The sequence below is a fragment of the Cavia porcellus genome, unplaced genomic scaffold (assembly GCF_034190915.1).
Source record: "Cavia porcellus strain 051 isolate PalLab524CR breed Dunkin Hartley unplaced genomic scaffold, mCavPor4.1 scaffold_5, whole genome shotgun sequence".
Lineage (NCBI taxonomy): Eukaryota > Metazoa > Chordata > Mammalia > Rodentia > Caviidae > Cavia > Cavia porcellus.
Window position 1 is genome coordinate 24,361,592 of NW_026947488.1, and position 19,734 is coordinate 24,381,325.

Here is a 19,734-nt window from a genome sequence, read left to right on the forward strand (position 1 = left end):
TCTTTTTCATTAATCTCTATCAATCTTGTTATTTTTCTTTGCATCATCTTGCAGTTGCTGAATTATTTCCTGATTCCTTGTTATTTTTAAAAGATCTTTCCTTTCCTGTTCACTAGCTGCAATCCTGTCTTCGAGGTCTGAAATTCTATCTTCATTTTCATTGAGGCGGTTTTTACAACTTTCAGTGGAGTTTTTTATTTCTTGTATATCTCTGTGCATCTGCATTATGTATTCTGTTTGTTTCTTATATTGCTCATCTAGGGATTCTTTTTGTTTAGTTCTTCCAATTTTTTAACTGTGTTTTATTTAGATATATTCTGAATCTCTTTCATTTCTTTTATCATTTCTTCTTTACCTGGGAGATTATTTTGAGTTTGAATTCCTTTAAAGCTTCCTGGAGTTGCTTGTTAATTTCAGTAGCTATTATGTCTGATATTTGAGGTGAATGGCATATATTTTCTTCTATATACATCGCTTCTTGAGATGGGCTGGAGGTTTGAGGTTGTAATTTGGTCTTTCATTTTGTCATTTTCCTATATTTCTGTGTTTCAAGTGTTATTTGAAAGTTTCCTCAGGGTCTGTTGGAAATCCACTTCTATGTTCCCAACTCCTGAGACTCTGGCACCCAGTTCCCCCAAGCCACTGGGCCTGTTGATCCAATGGCCCTCTTCTGCCTGTTTAGAACTCCGTAGTTCCAGACACTGTGTTAGAACTCCAGGGACACTGTGCGCCCACCTGCTTGCTGGAAGCTCCACAGTTCTCCAAGAATGGGGCCAGAATGGGGAGGCGGATGTAGATGCCTCAAACCACTTCACTGCACCCAGAAGCCTGGAGGGTCCTGAACAGTCTGGGTTTGTGGCAGAGTGCACTGAGCACTTACCGCAGGTCACGGGGCCTCTGGAACCTGCGATGCTCACCTGCTTGCTGAGATATCCACAGTCCTCCAGACACACGGGGAGGCGGATGCAGGTGCCCCAGATCCGCCCAGCCCTTCCTCTGCACCCAGGTGCGATGCAGGAGTCCCAAATAGGCTGGGTTCTGGGGATAGTGTGCGCCGGCCTGCTTGCTGGAAACTCCACAGTTCTCCAAGCGCAGCCGGAATGGGGAGGCGGATGTAGATGCCTCAAATCCCCTTATCCACTTCCATATATTTATTTTGAAGGAGGGACTTGCTCAATTGCCCAGGCTTGGCTTAACTTGTCATCCTCCTGCCTCAGCCTTCCAGAGTGCTGAGGTTATGGATGTGTACCACATACAGCCAGTTCATTTACTTTATTTTGTGCAAGACAATCTCCAAATAATTTATACCATAAGATCCTACATTCCTACAGTTTCATCCATAAAATAAATTAAAAGGGAGGATCGTATTTGTAACCATCTACATTTAGGATGATGGAAAAAGTACAATTAAGATTACAAATACCTGAATAAATCAGATTATATTCTCTGGAGAAAATATCAAATTAATTCAAATTGTTCAAAACAAATTATTACTGTTTACTTAAAGAAATCTGCTACAAAACATACATGTATTAAAAGATATGAACGTTCTAGCTTCAAACACAAATTTCTCCTCTGAAAATATAAACAGAAGCAGTTTGTATATAAGTATAGTACTTTAGTTCATGGGTTGGTAACTTCCTCTCACACAAGAGATAGAGAAAAAGTCCTATTCTAAGACTTCCACACACATTCTAATGAAAAATTTATTCGGGTTAACAAGATGTTCCTGCAGAGGGGAGGGGGATTTTTTGAGGTGTCTGGTAGACATGTGCCTCTCAGTAAACTACATCGATCAACCAATTTTAGCTAGGTCTGCCCATTGCTGAGAATTAACGGAGCAAGAGAACACACACAATTTTGAAGTACAGGGCACTTCTCAAAGAAAGAGGATTTGCAGGAGCCACCAAGTAGAACACATTCACAAGACAAGCAGAAAGGAGTATAAGGAAAAAAAGGGAAGAGAAAACAAGTGTAACACACTTGGCCTTCCTGCCACTACTTCATGACATACCTGTGCCCCATTAAAGCCACTGTGACATTCGTTTGTATAATTGGCATACAATTAGTCTCTTAGCACTGGCATTATTTCTTTCTACTTCTCGTAATTAATGCTCAAATAACTCAAAACACTAAGTGACAACATCCCAAGGTGTCATGTTAACATTGTCTCTGAAAACAGATGTCCTCAGCGGATAAAGTTGACAGCCCCCTTAGGTTTCATGCCTGAGACATTTACCTCCTTAATGGATGGTTCAGTCCCCACATGGTCCATGAGCTTGTAGGTGGCAGCAACAAATAATGCTGTGGTTTCCAGCCCCTCTTCAAACTGGAGATACACACCCCCCAGTTCATCCAGGCGAGCCACGAGGTCCTGTTACAGTAAAACAGAAACCACAGTGAGATGAGTCACCAAGTGACCACAGAGAGATGAGATGTCCGCCCAGCGCAGACAGTTCTGAAATATTTCTCACTCTAAATCTAAAGCCCACTTCAGGCACTCAGCACTTTCTCACAAAAGGTGCCTAGACAGAGGGTCAAGCGTATCATACTGACACCCTCGGAGAACAGTATCTTCAACAGCTCTGGGAGCACACCAGCCCAAGTCCAGGAGCTATGACACCAAGGGCACCAGCTGCTCTGGGGAGAAGGCCAGAGGGTCAGGCTGCAGTATACCTAAGAAGCATCACGCTAAGACATATTCTGTGTCTAAGAATACCTAAGACAAATTCTGTGGTCCCCCATTCGGAGACAACCTATGAGCACAATACTGTCATCTCTTAGTTAACGCTCTACAACACGACAGACTGCTCGCCTGGGCAACAACATATCTTGGCAGTTGAGGTGCCTGTGAAACATAGGGCAATGACCTGTCAGGCCTGCCTGTTAATACTGACTCTGCAGTCCACAAGTGTTCCTGAAGAGCAGGATGACCTGGGCAAAGACAGCATAATAATAAAAAACCAGTGGCCACTTACTGAACATCTACTAACTACCTAGGTTCTTTAGAACCTCAATTGTTCCTATGACAATCATATTACCTAAAATTACAAAGCAGTAAGCAACAGGAAAAAAATGTGTGAGTTTTTAGGTTTATTGGATTCTAAATTCTGTATACTATTAGACTGTCCCTACAAAAGGCTGGGGAAAAAAATCTGTTGCCTCATTTACAGTGTAATTATATTAGTTTCAGAAATATTCCCCAGGATGCACTGCTCTAACGTAAGGAACAGAAGTGTAACATGAATATGAAATATCACTAGTAGTAGCAATCATGCATGTCTGTGTGCAAGATTCTCTTGAAAGGTATCAAAGACACAAGGTAAGAAGAGACTCATTTGGCCAAACACATTCATACCTCAATCTCCTCCACAATGTTCCTCAGATCAGCCTCCTGGGACAGATGGGATGCTGTCTGCAGAGCCTGGACCGTTCTAAAAGATAAGAATAGAATATTGAGCAAACAAATTAGTTGTATTTATAAGGGATATGCTTCTATGGAAATTAGGATCCAACCAAGGTGCACGTGGCATCCCTAATGTTGTACAAAACTACATTAGGCCAATATTAATAAAGTCTTTTTTCCTTACTCAAGGTAAAACAAATTGTAAAATTAACATTTGTAGACTGTTAGGTAAAATTTGGGGCAACTTTTCTGAAACCAGTAATACAACATAAAGATGAAATATTCAGTAGACGTGTGCTGAAAACGTATGTATTATCTGTACTACTATCATCCTGCTAGAAGACCCAAATGTCACTCATCTCTCAGTAAATACGATGAAAGGCACAAAAGGTCCTAAACTATAATTTATTCTTACTTTAATTTTTTCTTATTCTACCATTTATTCTTTATTATAAAAGTACTTATAGTATTCGTCAAAACTTCTGATGTTTTAAATTCCTGTAATGCTTACCTTTAAATACAACTACTCTCCAACTTAAGTTTTTTTTTTCTTTTAAAAGCATGGTTTATTTTTAAGAGAATAAAACAGAATACACTCAAAACAAAACAATGAGTGTGAAACAAAACTTCAAACAAGATAAAAGAAAACCAACAATGGCCTCCTGTTATCTTCAAAATAACTTTCTATACCATCAGGTACAATGAAATCAAACAGAACAAAACAATGAAAGCAACACAGAACTTCAAAACAAGACAATAGGAACACAACAGTGGCTAACATAATGCATCCTGCCATCTTCAAAGTAGCTGCTTATACCATCAGACATAATAAAACCAAAATCAAAAGAAAACAAAGCAATACCAAGCTTCAAAACAAGGTAAATGGAAATCAATAATGGCTAGTATAAGCCGGGTGTGGTGGCTCATGCCTGTAATCCCAGCACTTGGGAGGCTGAGGCAGGAGGATCGTTGCGTGTCCGAGACCAGCCTGGGTTACAAAAGTGAGCTCAAGGCCAGCCTGAACTGCATAGAGAGACCCTGTCTCAAAAAGACAAAAAAAAAAAGGCTAGTATAATACATTTTGCTATCCTTGCAACAGCTGTCCAGGCCACCACATACAACAAAATCAAACAAAACAAAACAAAACCAAGCCAAACAGAACAACAAAACAATACAAAGTTCCAAAACAGGATATATATTAACCATGGCCATTGCCTCACCCCTGTAGACATCTTCTCCTCTTCCATTTTAACGATATCGATTGTGTATTTTGGATCCCACTAACTCCTTTAGTTTTTCATACGAGGGAGACAACACAACGTTCACCCAAGTGACTGTGAACCATTTTACTTGTGAGCATGATCCCAGGGTGTATCCATTTACTCACAAGAGCCTTGAGGGTATCTTTCTTTACAGCTGAGTAGCTTTCCACTTGTTTAGAAATGCCATATCTGGACCAGGGATTTAGCTCAGTGGCACAAGCACCTGCCTGGCAAGTGCGAGGTCATGAGTTTGATCCCCAGGACCGCTAAAACAACAACAAACAAACCCAGAAATGCCATATCTTTATCCATTCCACAGTTAATGGGCAAGTTACCCCTATGTTTTTTGATTCCCTTTCACATAGAGCATTGTTTTTTCTCCTTTGACTTTTGGTCTATGAATTTCCTTTAAGTTAAATGTGTTTCTTGAATAAAGCATTTTGATGGATTTTATCTCCTGATCCACTCTGCCTGTGTTTCTTTTTATTAGTAAATTGAGGCCATCAGCATTAAAGGTTATGGACAACATGCAATGGCTCATCTCTGCCATGCTATTTTTCTGCCATTGGCTGCCTACTTCTCCCCTCTATTCAACTGTCTGCCCCACTCGGTGACTCCCTCTGTCACTGTTCCTGGGACTGTGGTCTTTTTTATCTCTCTCTAGAATGTCCTTCAGTATTCTTTGTAGGGTTGGTTTGGTGATTATGAGTCCCTTCAGTTGCTCTTTGTCATGGAAGTATCTTGTTTTTCTATTAATTTTGAAAGATAGTTTTGCAGGGTACATCAATCTGGGTTGGAAGTTGTTCTTTCAGCACTTGAAATACTTCACTCCAAGCTCTTCTTGATTTGATGGTTTGTGTTGAGAAGTTTGTTATGACTCTAACGGGTTTTCCTTTATAGGTGATCTGTTTCTTTTCTCTAATAGCTTTTAATAATCTGTCCTTGTGTTGAATTTCTGAAATCTTGATTATTATCTGAGTGTAGATTTATTTTGGTTATGAGTAGCTGGAGTTTTATGTGCCTCACTTGTTGGTAGGTCACATCTTTTTCCCATGTATGTAAAGTTTTCTGCTATTATTTCTTTAAGTAGAACTTTAATGTCATTTGTGTTGACCCGTTTTACCACTGACACCTATTCTTCAGTTATCTTGCTTTGCATCATCTTGCAGTCACTGAATTGTTATTTCCTGGTTCCTTGTTATTTTTAAGAGATTTTTCACAATTGCAAGCTGCATACCTGAAAGTCTATCTTCAGTTTCTTTCAAACAGTTTTGCCAGCTTTCAACTGAGTTTTTAATTTCCTGGATATCTCTTTGAATCTGTTTCATACATTCTAAATCTCTCATATTATTTTCATGGTTCCCTTCATTTTCCTATTCTCCATTTTTTTAAAATCTATGTCTTCTTTAGAGACGCTTAGCAATTCCTTTATTATGTTTTTCATTTCTTTTTTTACCTGAGATAATATCTCTATTCTGACTTCTTTTATAGCCTCATGAAGTTGTCTCCTGACCTCAGTTGCCATCACTTCAGAAACTTCAGGTATACCACTCCTGATCTCCTCCATGTTTTCATCTCCTGGACCTGCTCTGCTTGGGTTGTAGTCCGGGGACTTTTTGCTTCTTCATCTTGACATTTTCTTGGGTTCTTCCAAATAAGCAGGTAGTGGGGTCCCAGGCACTTCCCATGTTAGCAGTAATTTCTCGGCAATGTGACTATTTCTCCTGGGTTCTCCAAATCAATGCTGGCTACGGGTATCCAATGGTGGCCACTGGGTGCACTGGTGCTGGGCTGGCTGCTGTTTTTCCCAACACATGCTGGCAACTTGGGGCGGAAGTGTCCTCAGGACTGCTGGAGTGCACGTGGAGACAGAGTCAGCAGCTGCCTCTCAACCTGAGCTTGTTACTGGTGGGCAGTGCCTTCTGATGGCTGCTAGAGTGTGCTCAACTTGCTTAAATTTAATAATCTATGTACAAATCTTTCTTTATGAGTATGATAACTGTACTTCATTCTCAATGGCATATTATGTACTATAATGCCAAACTTTCTTTTTAAATAAATGCTATAAAGGACAACCATTATCAATATAAAATTTTAAATTTATTAAGGCAAAATTCACATTAACAAAATTGATCATTTAAAAATGATTAGTTTGAGGCTGGGGATTTAGCTCAGTGGCTAATTGCCAGGAACACACACACAAAAAAGATTAGGTTAGTGGCATTGACAACATTCACAATTTTATATAACCACTACCTACTTAGATTCAAAACATGTGCATTGACTCAAAGTAAAACCCATTAAGCAGTGTCTCCTCATTTTGCCTACCCTCACCTCTGGCAATCTCCAATCTATGTTCTATCACTAAAAATGTATCTATCGGAATATTTAATATAAAGGATTATAATACAAAACATGGCATTTTTTTCAAAACTGTTATCTACTTTATTTAAAAATATATAATATTTGACATGTACAAGTTAAGATTGCTGGATTTCTGAAATTCCACACAGAACTGATACAACAGAGAAATCTACAGCAAGTTAATCATTCAGACTGCCAGTTCCATCCAATAATTTAACACTATAGTATTTGGGGAAAATGAAAGATTTAATGTTAACAGTAATGAAGAAAAACCAGTCATTTGTAACATGCCGCTATAATTAGAATAACCAGACCATGGGTTACTGAAACAAGTAACTCCAATAGCAAATTTAGAGCTTCTTTAAAACAAAAACAAATTCAAGACTCTGAATTGATGCAAATACTCTACATTTGAGAAAAAACACTCTTCTTGTGAACTTTCACCCACAGCCAAATGTCCTCATGGTTTACAGAGGGATCAGCTCTGGCTCTGTGACTTCAGCCGTGCTCTCAGGGTTTGGATTCAGTGACTGGAAGGACAGCTCCCAGGCTGGGAAGGAATGGAACTCCCAGTTGGGATGACCTGTCAAATGCCAGGAACAATGATACCTGTTTTGGGGGGAGCAGACTTACATATTAGAATTACAGGAATAAAAAGGAAAAATTTAAAGTTAAAATACGTGTTCCAAAATCTATGCATTACTGCTTCATGTTGGCTTAAATTTCTCTAACAAGGTCTAGTGTGAAAAACTCACATAATGAGAATTTGGAGAGCTGAGACATGCTTATTCTTGCTGAATACATTTCCAGTGTATACCTTTGCATTTTGTTCAGGGCCACCACTACATTTTAGGGGCTTTAGAAATGCTGGTCATTTTTTAAAAAGTATAACTATGTCTTGTTTCTAAGTTTCAGTATAATACTTGACCAGGAAAAAGTTCATGAACATTGCACTGACTTTCAGGTTTTACATCTCATTCCTGAAAAAACAAGACAATGCTGAACATTTTTCAAAACAGAAGTTAAAAACTTTTTTAGATGAACTACACAGGCAATAGCAAAGTCAAAAGGAAAGCCATAAGTCTGCTGCCCAGCTGAACGAAGTGGGAGGAAAACTTTAAAATGGTCTGCCATAGAGTGCAAGGCAAACAGGACTCAAAGGTTAATGGAGAGGGTGTCCCTCGCTAAAGTAACGATGACACATCGTTAAAGGAAGACACATTTGTGTCTGCCCACTTCAAGCTCTTCTTAAATCATGAATGGGACTCAGTTTAGGGAAATAGTTTAATGTACCCCTCAGGAACAAAAAGTTTGTATTTTTACATAACAAACCAAACACTGGTTATGACATCCAGCACCACCAAGCAACCTTCATTCTGTCCCATATAGCGGAAAGCAAATCCAAAGCAGAGCACACATCCAGGATGGTGAACTGGCAGCCCTTGTTCACTTCGCCGCTGCCATGGTAGTAGTCGATCACATATCTAACTTCCGTCCCGCAGCAGTTGATGATGCAATCATGCCTGTTGAAAGGTAACTCATACCCCATCCAGGAACGAATTCTGGCCCTTGGTGAATACTGCTTTGCTTTCCCTCAGAACCGGATCAACGAGGACACTCTGCAGCATGAAGGCCTTCCCACTTCAAAATCGCCTTGCAGCCTGCTCGTTATTCTGACTTGAACCTCAGTGACATTATACACACCTTTCTGACTAATATCCTCATCCTTCCACCTCCACCCTTTCCTTAGCACTGCATTCCAGGACATCCGTTCCAAAGGGCAGACCCACTTTTTCTCAGAGTCTGCTCTTGGAACGGATGATTCTTCTCTGACTGTAGACAAAGCAAATGGCTGATCTGGGGCTGGTGTTTGAGTAGGTGGTGGCATCAGGTTTGAAGGATCCAGGTTCTCCTCATTGGCCCTGGCACGGTAAAGGAGCACTCCACATACTCGTACGCTCGATCCTGGTGGGCAGGCACAGAGTAAGTTGCTGTCACTAGCTGGACTAGAGTGTTCCTCCCTTATCGGACAGCCTCGACTCTTCCTTTCACGCACTGGGCATCCTGAAGGTGGTGATGCTGTCTGATGATCTGAAGCATTTGGGGTCTGAACTGCAACAGCAGGAGTAGATGCTGACAAACCCATGGCTGGAATCAAAGTGCTGACTCCAAACAATCTGAGTCCTCCCCAGAGCTGCCTCAAGCTGCCTGCTCCACCACTAACCGCCAGTCCCAGTCAGAGGGCAACGAGCAACCAACGCCTGCCGCCGCCTTCATCTCACTCACTGGGTCACCCATACACGACCTTTTATGTTTGCTTCTTTGACTTAGCATGATGTTTTTAAGATTCACACATGGAACACTGTATCAGTACTTCATTCATACTGCTTATTCATATAGTTTGTCCATTTTATGAGTGCATTCTGTAAGACAAACTTATAGAAAGATGGAACATGATAGGTATGCATATGCATGATTTTTTATTAGCATCTATTCTAATGCAGTTAGGAGAATATAAATGGTATATCTCAGGGTAAACTGAGGAAAGTCGAAGCCCTCTGGCGGTCACACTGTCTGCTGCCCAAGCTCCGAATGGTTTCCTAATTCCTAAGAGATGGCTAGGTCCTTGTGGAAACCACTGCTCACCAAGTCAATGTGTCAGTGAATGTAGAGCAAGAATCTGTCTACTTATGTTGAGATCATAACAATTTAAATTTCTTCCATGGAAAACTAATTCCATTTAGACAACAGGCTGGAAAACAGGAGTCACAATTCATGAAGCGAGAAGCCCATGAACAATCAACAGCTCCTATGGGATGCTTGTTGTTACAATGCACTTAAGAAAATGAAATGTGAATTTTCAAATGAGATAAAACCTGTCCATGATAAGTGCTGACTTCAGAAATGGCTAAGATTGCCTACAAAGAACTTTTCAATTCAATTAAAATATTGTTTTTTTCTCTTCTCTAGAACAACACAGTTCCATGCTAGTAAGAATCTCATAGGTTTTAGAATTAAATTAATCCACTTAGCTTTAGAAAAGTTTAGTCACAGGCTTTAATTATTTATTCTCCAGCCAGTAATTTCTTTCTCTTTGAAGTAATTTCTTTCAAACACAAAAAAAGCAGATTTTGTCTTGCTAATATACAGCAGAAGATTCAGAGAAATTGGTATATGAGCAATTGCAATGACATCTTGTCAAATAGTATATTCCAACTTACATCTTCTCTTTTCAAGACAGGTTTATGAGCATATATTTCCTAGAATAACTCTACTTAAGTATAAAAGGTTTATTTCAAAATGTCCCAGTTTATATCAGATTTCCCTAAACAGAAGTAATTAACAGTATATAAACAAAGAACACCCTACCAATTCAATCTTCACAACAACACTGCGAGAAAGATACTATTCTCTGGATTTTACCTGTGAAAGCACTGAGGTTTCAGGGAGTTGCAACATGCTTCCATTTGATCTGAAGCATGAGAGCTTTCTACCTCTAAGCTTTCATAAGACAGCAGAAACAAAAAAGTATAGTTTTAGCCTTTATTAACTCTTTATTGCCACTTTCAATTTGCCAGGCTATGTAAGCACTGCAAATAAAGAAGCTTATGATCTAATACAGAAATAACCACAGAGCTGGTTGTGGTAGCACAAACTTATAATCCCATTTCTCAGGGCTGAGGAAGGAGGATCACAACAAATTCAAGGCCAGTCTGAACTACACAGCAAGCCCCTGAGAGAGAGAGAGAGAGAGAGAGAGAGAGAGAGAGAGAGAGAGAGAGAGAAAGGAAGAGCAAGAAGAAGTGAGAAAGGAACCAAGAAAGTATCTGGCCCCCTTAGGAAAGGTACCTAAGAAAGAAATGCTCAAGAAAAGGAACTGTTTCCTACACTCCCTCAGGAACTGGCACTGCACCAAGCTCTTCCCATCTGTTATTTCACTCCATCCTGACATCTGCTCCATGGAGTAAGAATTACTGGTTCCATTTTACAAGTGAGGCTCAAAGAAGTTAGTTATCTTGCCCAAAGCTACAGAGCAGGCAAGGAGGGAGCACGGCTTGTGTTCAAACCCAAGTCTGTCTGACTCCAAAGCAGGTGTACTTTTCTAGTACTTCTCCTTGCTTCTTGGGTTTCTGAAGAAGATTTCTAGTTGCTTGGAGGGAAATGGGAAGGTTTTCTGTAATGAATGGCATCAGGGCAAGGTATTGATTACAACACAAGATGTTAGTAACTGGGGAAACATTCCATCAAAAGGCATTACGACTTAGCTCAGCTGACCTGAAATCAAAGGACTACAGGGACTAAGTGCTGGGCAAACACCTACAGAACCTCAGCCCTGGGAAAAGAACCAGCCCCAAAACACCTTTGAGTAAGAAGAGGGGTAGTGACAGAGAAGGTTAATTGAACCCTGCCGTTAACAAAGCTTAAATTTAGAGACAAGATGGTTGGCAGCAAAAAAAGACAAGGGGGATTTGTGGTGGTAGTGGGGATAATCTCACTGTTCTGAAAGGGGGAACTGGTAACACCAACCTTTGGCTAAATAATCAACACCCTCCAGGGGCTCCACATCCTCTTCAAGGGATGCAATTAAATGCAGGTGGGGGAGAAAAGAACAAAAAATTCTTCAGAAGTTTAGTGTTACAGAAAAAACTACTAAGTATATCATTACATTTGTTTGTTTGTTTGTTTTTTGAGACAGGGTCTCACTGTACACTGAACTCACTATATAGCTCAGGTTGGCCTTGAACTCAAGGTAATGCTCCTGCCTCAGCCTCACAAGTGCTGGGATTACAGGCAAGTGCCACCAAACCTGAAAGTATATCATTACTTTTAAATTTAGTAAACATCCTAAAGTAAGCTTCAAGATTACCCTCTCAGTCTCTAAACTGGTGACTGATTCCCAAGGCCTTTGCCCTCAGCTATATCCCCAGTCCATTTAAATAGTTTTTATGAGCCTGTGCTACCACAGGCCCAGAGAAGTCATGCCCTAATGCACCACTGCTCCACACCTCTCCACCATTCCAGGAACCCCAGATCTAAGGAACCTAGGGCAAACCCCTGTACCACAGGACAGGTAGTCAGTGCAGCAAGCACCCAGGATTCAACAGCCAGCTGATTCAGAGGAACACAGGAAAACGACAACACAAAGTAGCAAGGTGCAATCTGGACCCCAGCCCACCCAGAACAAGTCCAGGAGACAGACGCAAAAGAAATTAGAAGCCATGGGGCTGGGGATTTAGCTCAGCGGCATAAGCGCCTGCCCTGCAAGCAGGCAGTCGTGAGTTCGATCTCTGCTACCGATAAAAAGGAAAAAGACAAAAAAAAGAAAAAGAAATTAGAAGCCACACACCTGAAATTTCTGAAATGACAGCAACTGAAGTAAAGAAACAACTTAGTGCTTATATTGTTTGACTAATTTTGCATGCCTCTATCTTATTCAGAACAAGTCTAAGAGACACAAACATAGAAGAAATTAGAAACCACACACATACAATTTCTGAAGTGGTAGCAACTAAAGAAACAACAATGTTGCTTAACTTTGCATGTCTGTATCTGGTAGTCTGAGCAACTATTTAGAGGATAACAATATGCAATATAGTAACTATTATTGATTTCCTACTGTCTCGTTTTTTTTAAATCCAGTATCATTCTCATTTTACCTTGTTTTGTTTCATTTTATTATTGTTGTATTATTTATTATTTATAGTTTGGCTTTACTCTCTTTAAAATACATTTTAAAAAATAAATAAAATCTTTTCATTTTGAGACAAGATCTCACTAAATTACTAACCTGTCTGGCTTCAAATCTGTAATCCTCCTAAATCAGCCTCCCAAAGTAATGGGATTATAAACATGTCCCACACCTGGCTAAGATTCCCTTTTATAATAAGAAGAAAAAGCTGGATGTAGTGGCACACACATGTAATTGCAGCTACTCAAGAGGCTGAGGGAGGAGGAACACAAGTTCCAGGCCAGTGGATGTGGCCTAGTGCTTAGCTAGTATGCAATAAGGCCCCGGGTTCAATCTTCAGTATAGTAAGTAAATAAGAAACTTGATATACAGGAAAGCTGCTCAAAGCTCCTTTACTACAAGGTACTTCTCCCCTGCCTACTCCTTTTGAGAACAGGAGAGTCTGCTTCCTACCCTCTTAAGTGCTCACAGCTCCTTTCACCACTTCAAGGGATGCTGAAAGCCCTCCTCCTTTTCAGAGCCTTCCCTGCCAACATCTCACTTGCCCAGCCAAGCCTCAAGAGCAGACACATGCAGCCCACAGGCCTTACCATCTTTCAGTCACCTGCCCTTGCTCTAATCATTAACCTCAAAGTACAGCTCTGTCTCTCCATGCCCATGAGTTCACAATGATGCAAATACTTGCCTCCTGCCTGAGCAGCCTGCAGAAGATGGTGTCTATGTAGGCACTGAGGACAGGACTTTACTGCCTTAGTTCAGTGCTATGTCTGCTGTGTCCAGCAGAGTACCTGGCATATAGTACCTTGCAAGCATTTGCCATATCAGTGAAAAATCCCTCTCAGGATAGGGTACAACCCAAAGAAAGTCCAAGAATCACTGACAACTCACGCCAGCACTGTTTCTTCCTTGCCAAGACGAACAGTAAGGGCACCAAGTGCTTCCTGGGATGCCACAGGAAGACCAAAGCCACTGAGGGCTGCAACTGCATGGTAGATCTGGCTAACAGATGAATCTTCACTGACAGCCGCCAGAAGTAGATCTTTGGTTTCATTTGAAATAGAGATCTAGGAAAAGAGTGACAGATAAGAATTTTAGCAAATTCTGGCAATTTGTGGCAGCTGACATGTCACACTCAGCACCTGCTAACTACTCCACTACTCCCTAGACCAGAGAATTAAATAGTCCAAAACTTCAGCACAATCCTTTTTAAAAGAGGCTGACAAGTTACTTATCTACCTACATGGTTCTCATACATCAAATAAAATGATTCAGAACTCTCAGGTAGGGGCACACTTTAGAACATTTTTAAGTATTAAAGAAAAACTCAAGGCCATCTCAGGAACAGGCAACAATTGCAGGACAAACTTACTTTAAACCCATGAAAAGTGAAAACCTTAAGGACAAAAAGAACCACAGGAATGGAATGCCCACACACACCAATGAAGTCTCATTTTTAAATAAAAAATAACACAGGTGAAGGTATGACTCAGTGGTAAAGCACTTGCCTAGCATGCAAGAGGCCCTGCATCTGTCTAACAACCCCCCCAAAAAACAAAATATAAATAATGTAACATAACTTCCTACTTTAACAATGCGTTTACAGTTTAAAGTAAATGTCAATGTAGAAATCTGGACTCACCTCACACCCTGAGAGGACCTGGCTGGATTGGGCAGCATAGAAGAGGGAATCCACATTGCTGGGATCAAGGTTAGATTTGATGAAGGTGCATGCTTTCTAAAACAAGGAGAACATCAATGTTAAGCAGTACATAATGACTAGGAAAAGCAAAGGTATTCAGGGTGACATAAAATTGTAAGCCATCTATAATGTGTTGAAGTATGAGCTACACAGATTGCACGATTTAAGTATTTATTTTCCATAGGACACTGAGCTACAAATTGCTGACTTCAAATAAAAAGCAGCAAGCCTGAGGGCACACTACTCCTAATCCCCCCAAAAAGGAACAAACTGCTTTACTGATCCTTGCTCTATGACCTATGCCAGGTTCGTTATGCCCTTCTTTTAAAGAACGTACAGATCTTTGATAGATATTATCATCACTCTCTTTAACAGAAAAGGGGCTTGGAACTGGTAAGTAACCTGTGGAAAATAACGAAGACAATAAGTAATAAGAGTATCCTCTGATTCCAATTATACTGATGTCTCCACTGAGATGTCTCCATAGCCAAATCAGGCTCTATAAATCTAAAATGACCACAAAATCCTTTTTTTTTTGAGACAAACTTACTATGTACTTCACGTTGGCCCTGGCTCACTATCTAGCCCAGACTGGCCTTGAACTCACAGCCATTCTGATTACCGATGTGTACCACCACCATGACCACTTTAAAATTTTCTCTTTCTTTACCTATATAGGGCTCAATTATAGGCATTGCATCCAGCTGCACTACACGAACAGGAAGTGAGAACTCATTCTTGACTTTTCCTCTCCCTCCAAGTCTACCAATTCGACCTCCTTCAATTTTCAATCCCAACCTTCTGGCTTTGTCCTTATCTTAAGGCGGCTCTTTGCCATTTCTTAATCAATCCCAAGCCATGCAATAGATTCCACACACTGTTTCAAGACTGACATATACAAAAGACACATGTGCCCACATTGTTTTAGCATTAAAACTTTTTGGTGGTTCCCTATTTATCTTATAAGACACACAGTTTCTGACACAGCTGAAATGCCTCCATGATGAGCCCTCCCTCTGTGCCAGCTGCATTACACCACCACCTCCCACTCCAGAGAATCACCCTCCAGCTGAGCCATGCTTGTGTCACTTGGTGCTTCAGTCCTGCCATTCCCCCTGCAGGCACAACTTCTCCCTGGTCCTTCCCATGAGCCAAACCAGGTCCTATTCTCAACTCTCCTCACATGCTCACACACAGCTCTTCCTCAGTTTTGCTGGCAGTCATCTCAGGACAGGACAGAAAAGGACAGGCACCCTTCCTCTCCAGCACTCCTTTTTTATTTTTTTATTTTTGGTTTTTGAGACAGGGTCTTGCTTACAGGTGTGTGCCACAGGGTTCCCACAGCACTCATCACGCTGTCCTAATCACTTCCTCTACACTAGTTATCTGAGCACTGAGCACCCATCACCCAAGCTTGGGGTAGGAGTGTGTAACAAAAGCTCCACAACATCTAGCCTATCAAGTTCCAAGAGATGCTATGCAATAGATTGCTAAACACTTTGGTTGAAGTAATCTAAGATTCAGTTGTTCGAAGTTATATGGCAAAAGCCAGATATGGTAGTACATGCCTATAATCTTAATACTCAGAAGGCTGAGGCAGGAGGATCACTGCGAGTTTGCAGCCTGGGCTGCAAAATGAATTCATGACTAGCCTAAACTGCATAGGGAAATCCTGTCTCAAAAAGACCAAAAAAAGAAAGACATGGCAATAAAACCAGCTGAAAGTGGTGCTCTTGGAGGACAGGGAGCAGGGGAGGGAGAGCTAAGCACTGGCTTGTTGCTTTTCTAACAACTACTCTATACTATACAATGTTCTTATTTGCTACTTGAACCAAAACAGTTTTAAAATTTTTATGAATAAAATATAACAGTCTCAAAACAAACAAATTTCAATCTAAAGTTTGAAAGAAGCCTGAAGGCAAAAGAAAACAAAATATTTCACCTTGCACAAACTAGGGATCTGAAGAGGAAAATAAATTAATCCAGCCAAGGAGCTCTTTATGGTGAATTTGGATACACTGAACACTAGAGCTTTGCTGCCCTCTGGTGCTTTAACAATGGAACCACAGCACCAAAGCCCCAAACCAGTGATGCATCTGTTTAAGACTTTTCAGTGGAGCTGGGGATTTAGCTCAGAGGCATAAGCGCCTGCCTTGCAAGTGTATGGTTGTGAATTCAATCCCCCATACAGATCTTTAAAAAAAGACTTTTCAGTGACATGAACCCCAACCAACTAGCTGCCATTTGCACACCACAGGTTTGCCACCACTGCCTCATTTCTGAGCACTTAAAATGTATACACTTAAAATGTATACATGCTGGGTGCAGAGACACACACTACTAATCTCAGCACTCTGTGAGGCTGAGGGAGAATTACCCAGCCTGGGCAATTTAGTGACTTAGCAAGACTCTTCTTAAAAAGGCGGGGGATGGTTTCAGTTTAGTGCAAACCAAGGTCCTGGGTTCAACCTGAACTACACATAAAAAAGTGTCACAAGGGGCTGGGGATTTAGCTCAGCAGCATAAGCGCCTGCCTTGCAAGCAGGTAGTCATGAGTTCGATCCCTGGTACCAATAAAAAGGAAAAAGACCAAAAAAAAAAAAAAAAAACGTGTCACAAAGCCAGGCACAGAGCTATATGCCTGTAATTCCAGCAACTCAAGAGGCTGAAGCAGGAGAGCAAGTGTGAGACCAACCTGGCCACTTAGTGAGACCCTGACTTAAAAAATAAGAAGAGGCCGGAGATTTAACTCAGTGGCACAAGCACCTGCCTGGCAAGTGTGAGATGGTGAATTTGATCCCCAATACCAAAAAAAAAAAAAAAAAAAAAAAAAAAAAAAAAAGAAGAAGAAGAAGAAAGAAGAAAGAAGGAAGAGGAAGAGGAGGAAGAGGAGGAGGAGGAACAAGAACAAGAACAAGAACAAGAAGAAGGTGGTCTAGTGGTATAGCTTAAAGGTTCAGAGTCCCTGAGTGCATTTCCAAATACCACAGCTGCAACAAAAAAGATACAATGTTCCAAGTACTTTATGTACAATTTTCATTCAATCTCCAAACAGTCCTAAGAAGGCACACTTATTATTTTAAGTTGGCAGACAAGAAAACTGAGACATTGGATAGGCAAAGTAACTTATCAGAAGTTACTTACTCAGCTTTCAACAGGAGAACACAAATTCAAATCCTGGCAGCCTACCTCCAGACTAAGCTATCCAATCTCTCTGGAAAGACCACTAAAAATGATCTGTTCCAGAGTAAAACTGGCATCAAGCTTACTCTTAACATTTTGTAAAAGATAAATCAAAATAAATGGTACCAGTGCTTACTTGATTCAAACCTCAAGATACTGAGATCACAATTTGAATGGCAGCAGGAATGGGAAGCACTCACAAAACAGTGAGCCGCTCAGGCAATCTCTTCAGGGGTAAAAGTTCTGCCCCTAGGAGCCCTTCTGAGTTCCAAAGAGGCTGAGAATGGCTCCCTAAATATCCATCCCTATGCTCACTTCAATCCTTCTGTGTCCCTAGTAATGTCTCCCCAGTAATGAACCTCCATGCTTTCCTCCACATTTCTTCCCGACAACTCCCTGAACCAAGTACTTCAGGAAAGGCAGCACATGACTCCTACCTGCCCACCCTCTCCTCTGTTTCCTCCACAAGCAGCTTCCAGCTCCCATCTCCCTTCATCAACCCTGGCTAAGGCCTGCACAGGTCCTTGGTGAGCAAGCCCATCCCCTGCCACACACGCTCAGGCCATCACGCAGCTGCACAGAAAACCAACTCAGGACCCAGCGAGACCAGCATAGCAGGCCTCCAGCTTTGCACAGGGCACTCTCCACCAAAAGCCACTCTTATCAATGCAGCTACTCCCTCTCAATGTGAAAGTCATAATGTAGCCAGAAAATTCAGGATTACTTACAATTATCTATTTTATTTTATATTATTATTTTTTTGATGCCAGGGATTGAACTCATGACCTCACATTTGCCAAGAAGCCACTTTTGCTGAACTAAACCCCAGGCCCCTAACTATCTATTTTAAAATAAAACTTCCCTTAATCCTACTTCCCCGGCCAGCTCCTAACTCCCTCTTCCAACACAGCCACACTTCTCTGGAGAGTTGCCTGTACTTAAGGCTTCACTGCCTCATCTCCGTTCATTCCAATCTGGTTTCTATCCCTATGGTACCTTCAGGGTACATCCAAATAAAAGATATTTTTCAGTGTTCATTCCTTCAACACTGGACAGGTGGATGACTTCCTCATTCTAAAACATTAGTTCCTTTGGCCTTCCAGAACCCCACACTTCCCAGGGAAGCTGTCTCTTCCTACTTCTCCAGCTTTTTTGTAATGTCACGCTCTGCTGTCCACTCATCCAACATTGCAGTGTTCTCCATGCGCAGGCCCACTTCTCATCCCATTTCTCTCTTTCCCAGGCATTGCACCCATGTCCATGGCTTCATCCAGAACCTGTACAAGGACCATCCTTAGGTCTGCAACTCCAGCCCAGACTGCACTCATCAGCCACTTACACGACTCCACTGCACTTCAAGCTCAACACACTGAAGACAAAATCCATGTTCTTCGCTGCCATGTTCTCTTCTAGTGCTCCTACCTTATGAAACAGTCTGGTCATTAAACCACGTGGCAAAAGCGGAAATCTAGGTGTCATTCTTTGCTTTCTTTCGGCAGTCAATCACATCCCACAAGCCCTGCCAGACTGCCTTCCACAAAGCAGGAAAGAAATCTTTCCAAAATCACATGGTGATGCTCACTGCTGAAAATCAACTACTGTCTGAAAAAAGAGGGAAACTTCTGTGCAAGAGCCCTGGCCTCACTGCTCCCCACCCTTAACACACAGCTCCCGTCCAGTCTCTCAAATGCAACCTACTCACTCACTTTCTCCCCATACAGGTCCTGTGCTCATCCTGTTTCCTCTGCTTGCCATCCCTTCCCTCTATTGCCTTCCAGTTAATTCCTTTCCAGTTAGAGTTTAGATCAATCATACCTTCTTTCATTTAATAAACATCTACTAGTGCTTACCACATGACACAGCATGTCACAGAATGGTCAAGTTCCTGCCCTCAAGGAACTGTAGCCTAAGGTAAAGCACAATGGGATTCAAATTGAGCTACATCCTTGGGAAAACCTCCTCTTACCAGATCATTCACCTTTCTTTTACAGGGGCTGGGGGTTTAGCTCAGCGGCGTAAGCACCTGCCTTGCAAGCAGGCAGTCGTGAGTTCGATCCCTGGTACCGATAAAAAGGAAAAAGACAAAAAAAAAAAAAAAAAAGAAATCTTTTACACCTATGAAGCCCCCTAT

At 41.3% G+C, this 19,734-nt stretch overlaps 1 protein-coding gene and 1 pseudogene across 3 annotated transcripts in view; both read right to left on the minus strand.

Moving 5' to 3' along the window:
• Positions 1–19,734, minus strand: part of Rpn2 (ribophorin II) — a 72,748-nt gene that overhangs the window by 40,893 nt on the left and 12,121 nt on the right. For all 3 annotated transcript variants that reach the window (XM_003467640.5, XM_005002763.4, XM_063248378.1), the window contains exons 3-6: positions 14,361–14,456; positions 13,610–13,785; positions 3,359–3,434; positions 2,240–2,374 (exon numbers count right to left, since the gene is read on the minus strand). In XM_003467640.5, the coding sequence (XP_003467688.1) occupies positions 2,240–2,374; positions 3,359–3,434; positions 13,610–13,785; positions 14,361–14,456 (483 nt within the window). The remainder of the gene's footprint in view (positions 1–2,239; positions 2,375–3,358; positions 3,435–13,609; positions 13,786–14,360; positions 14,457–19,734) is intronic.
• Positions 6,747–13,603, minus strand: LOC106027203 (holocytochrome c-type synthase-like; annotated as a pseudogene).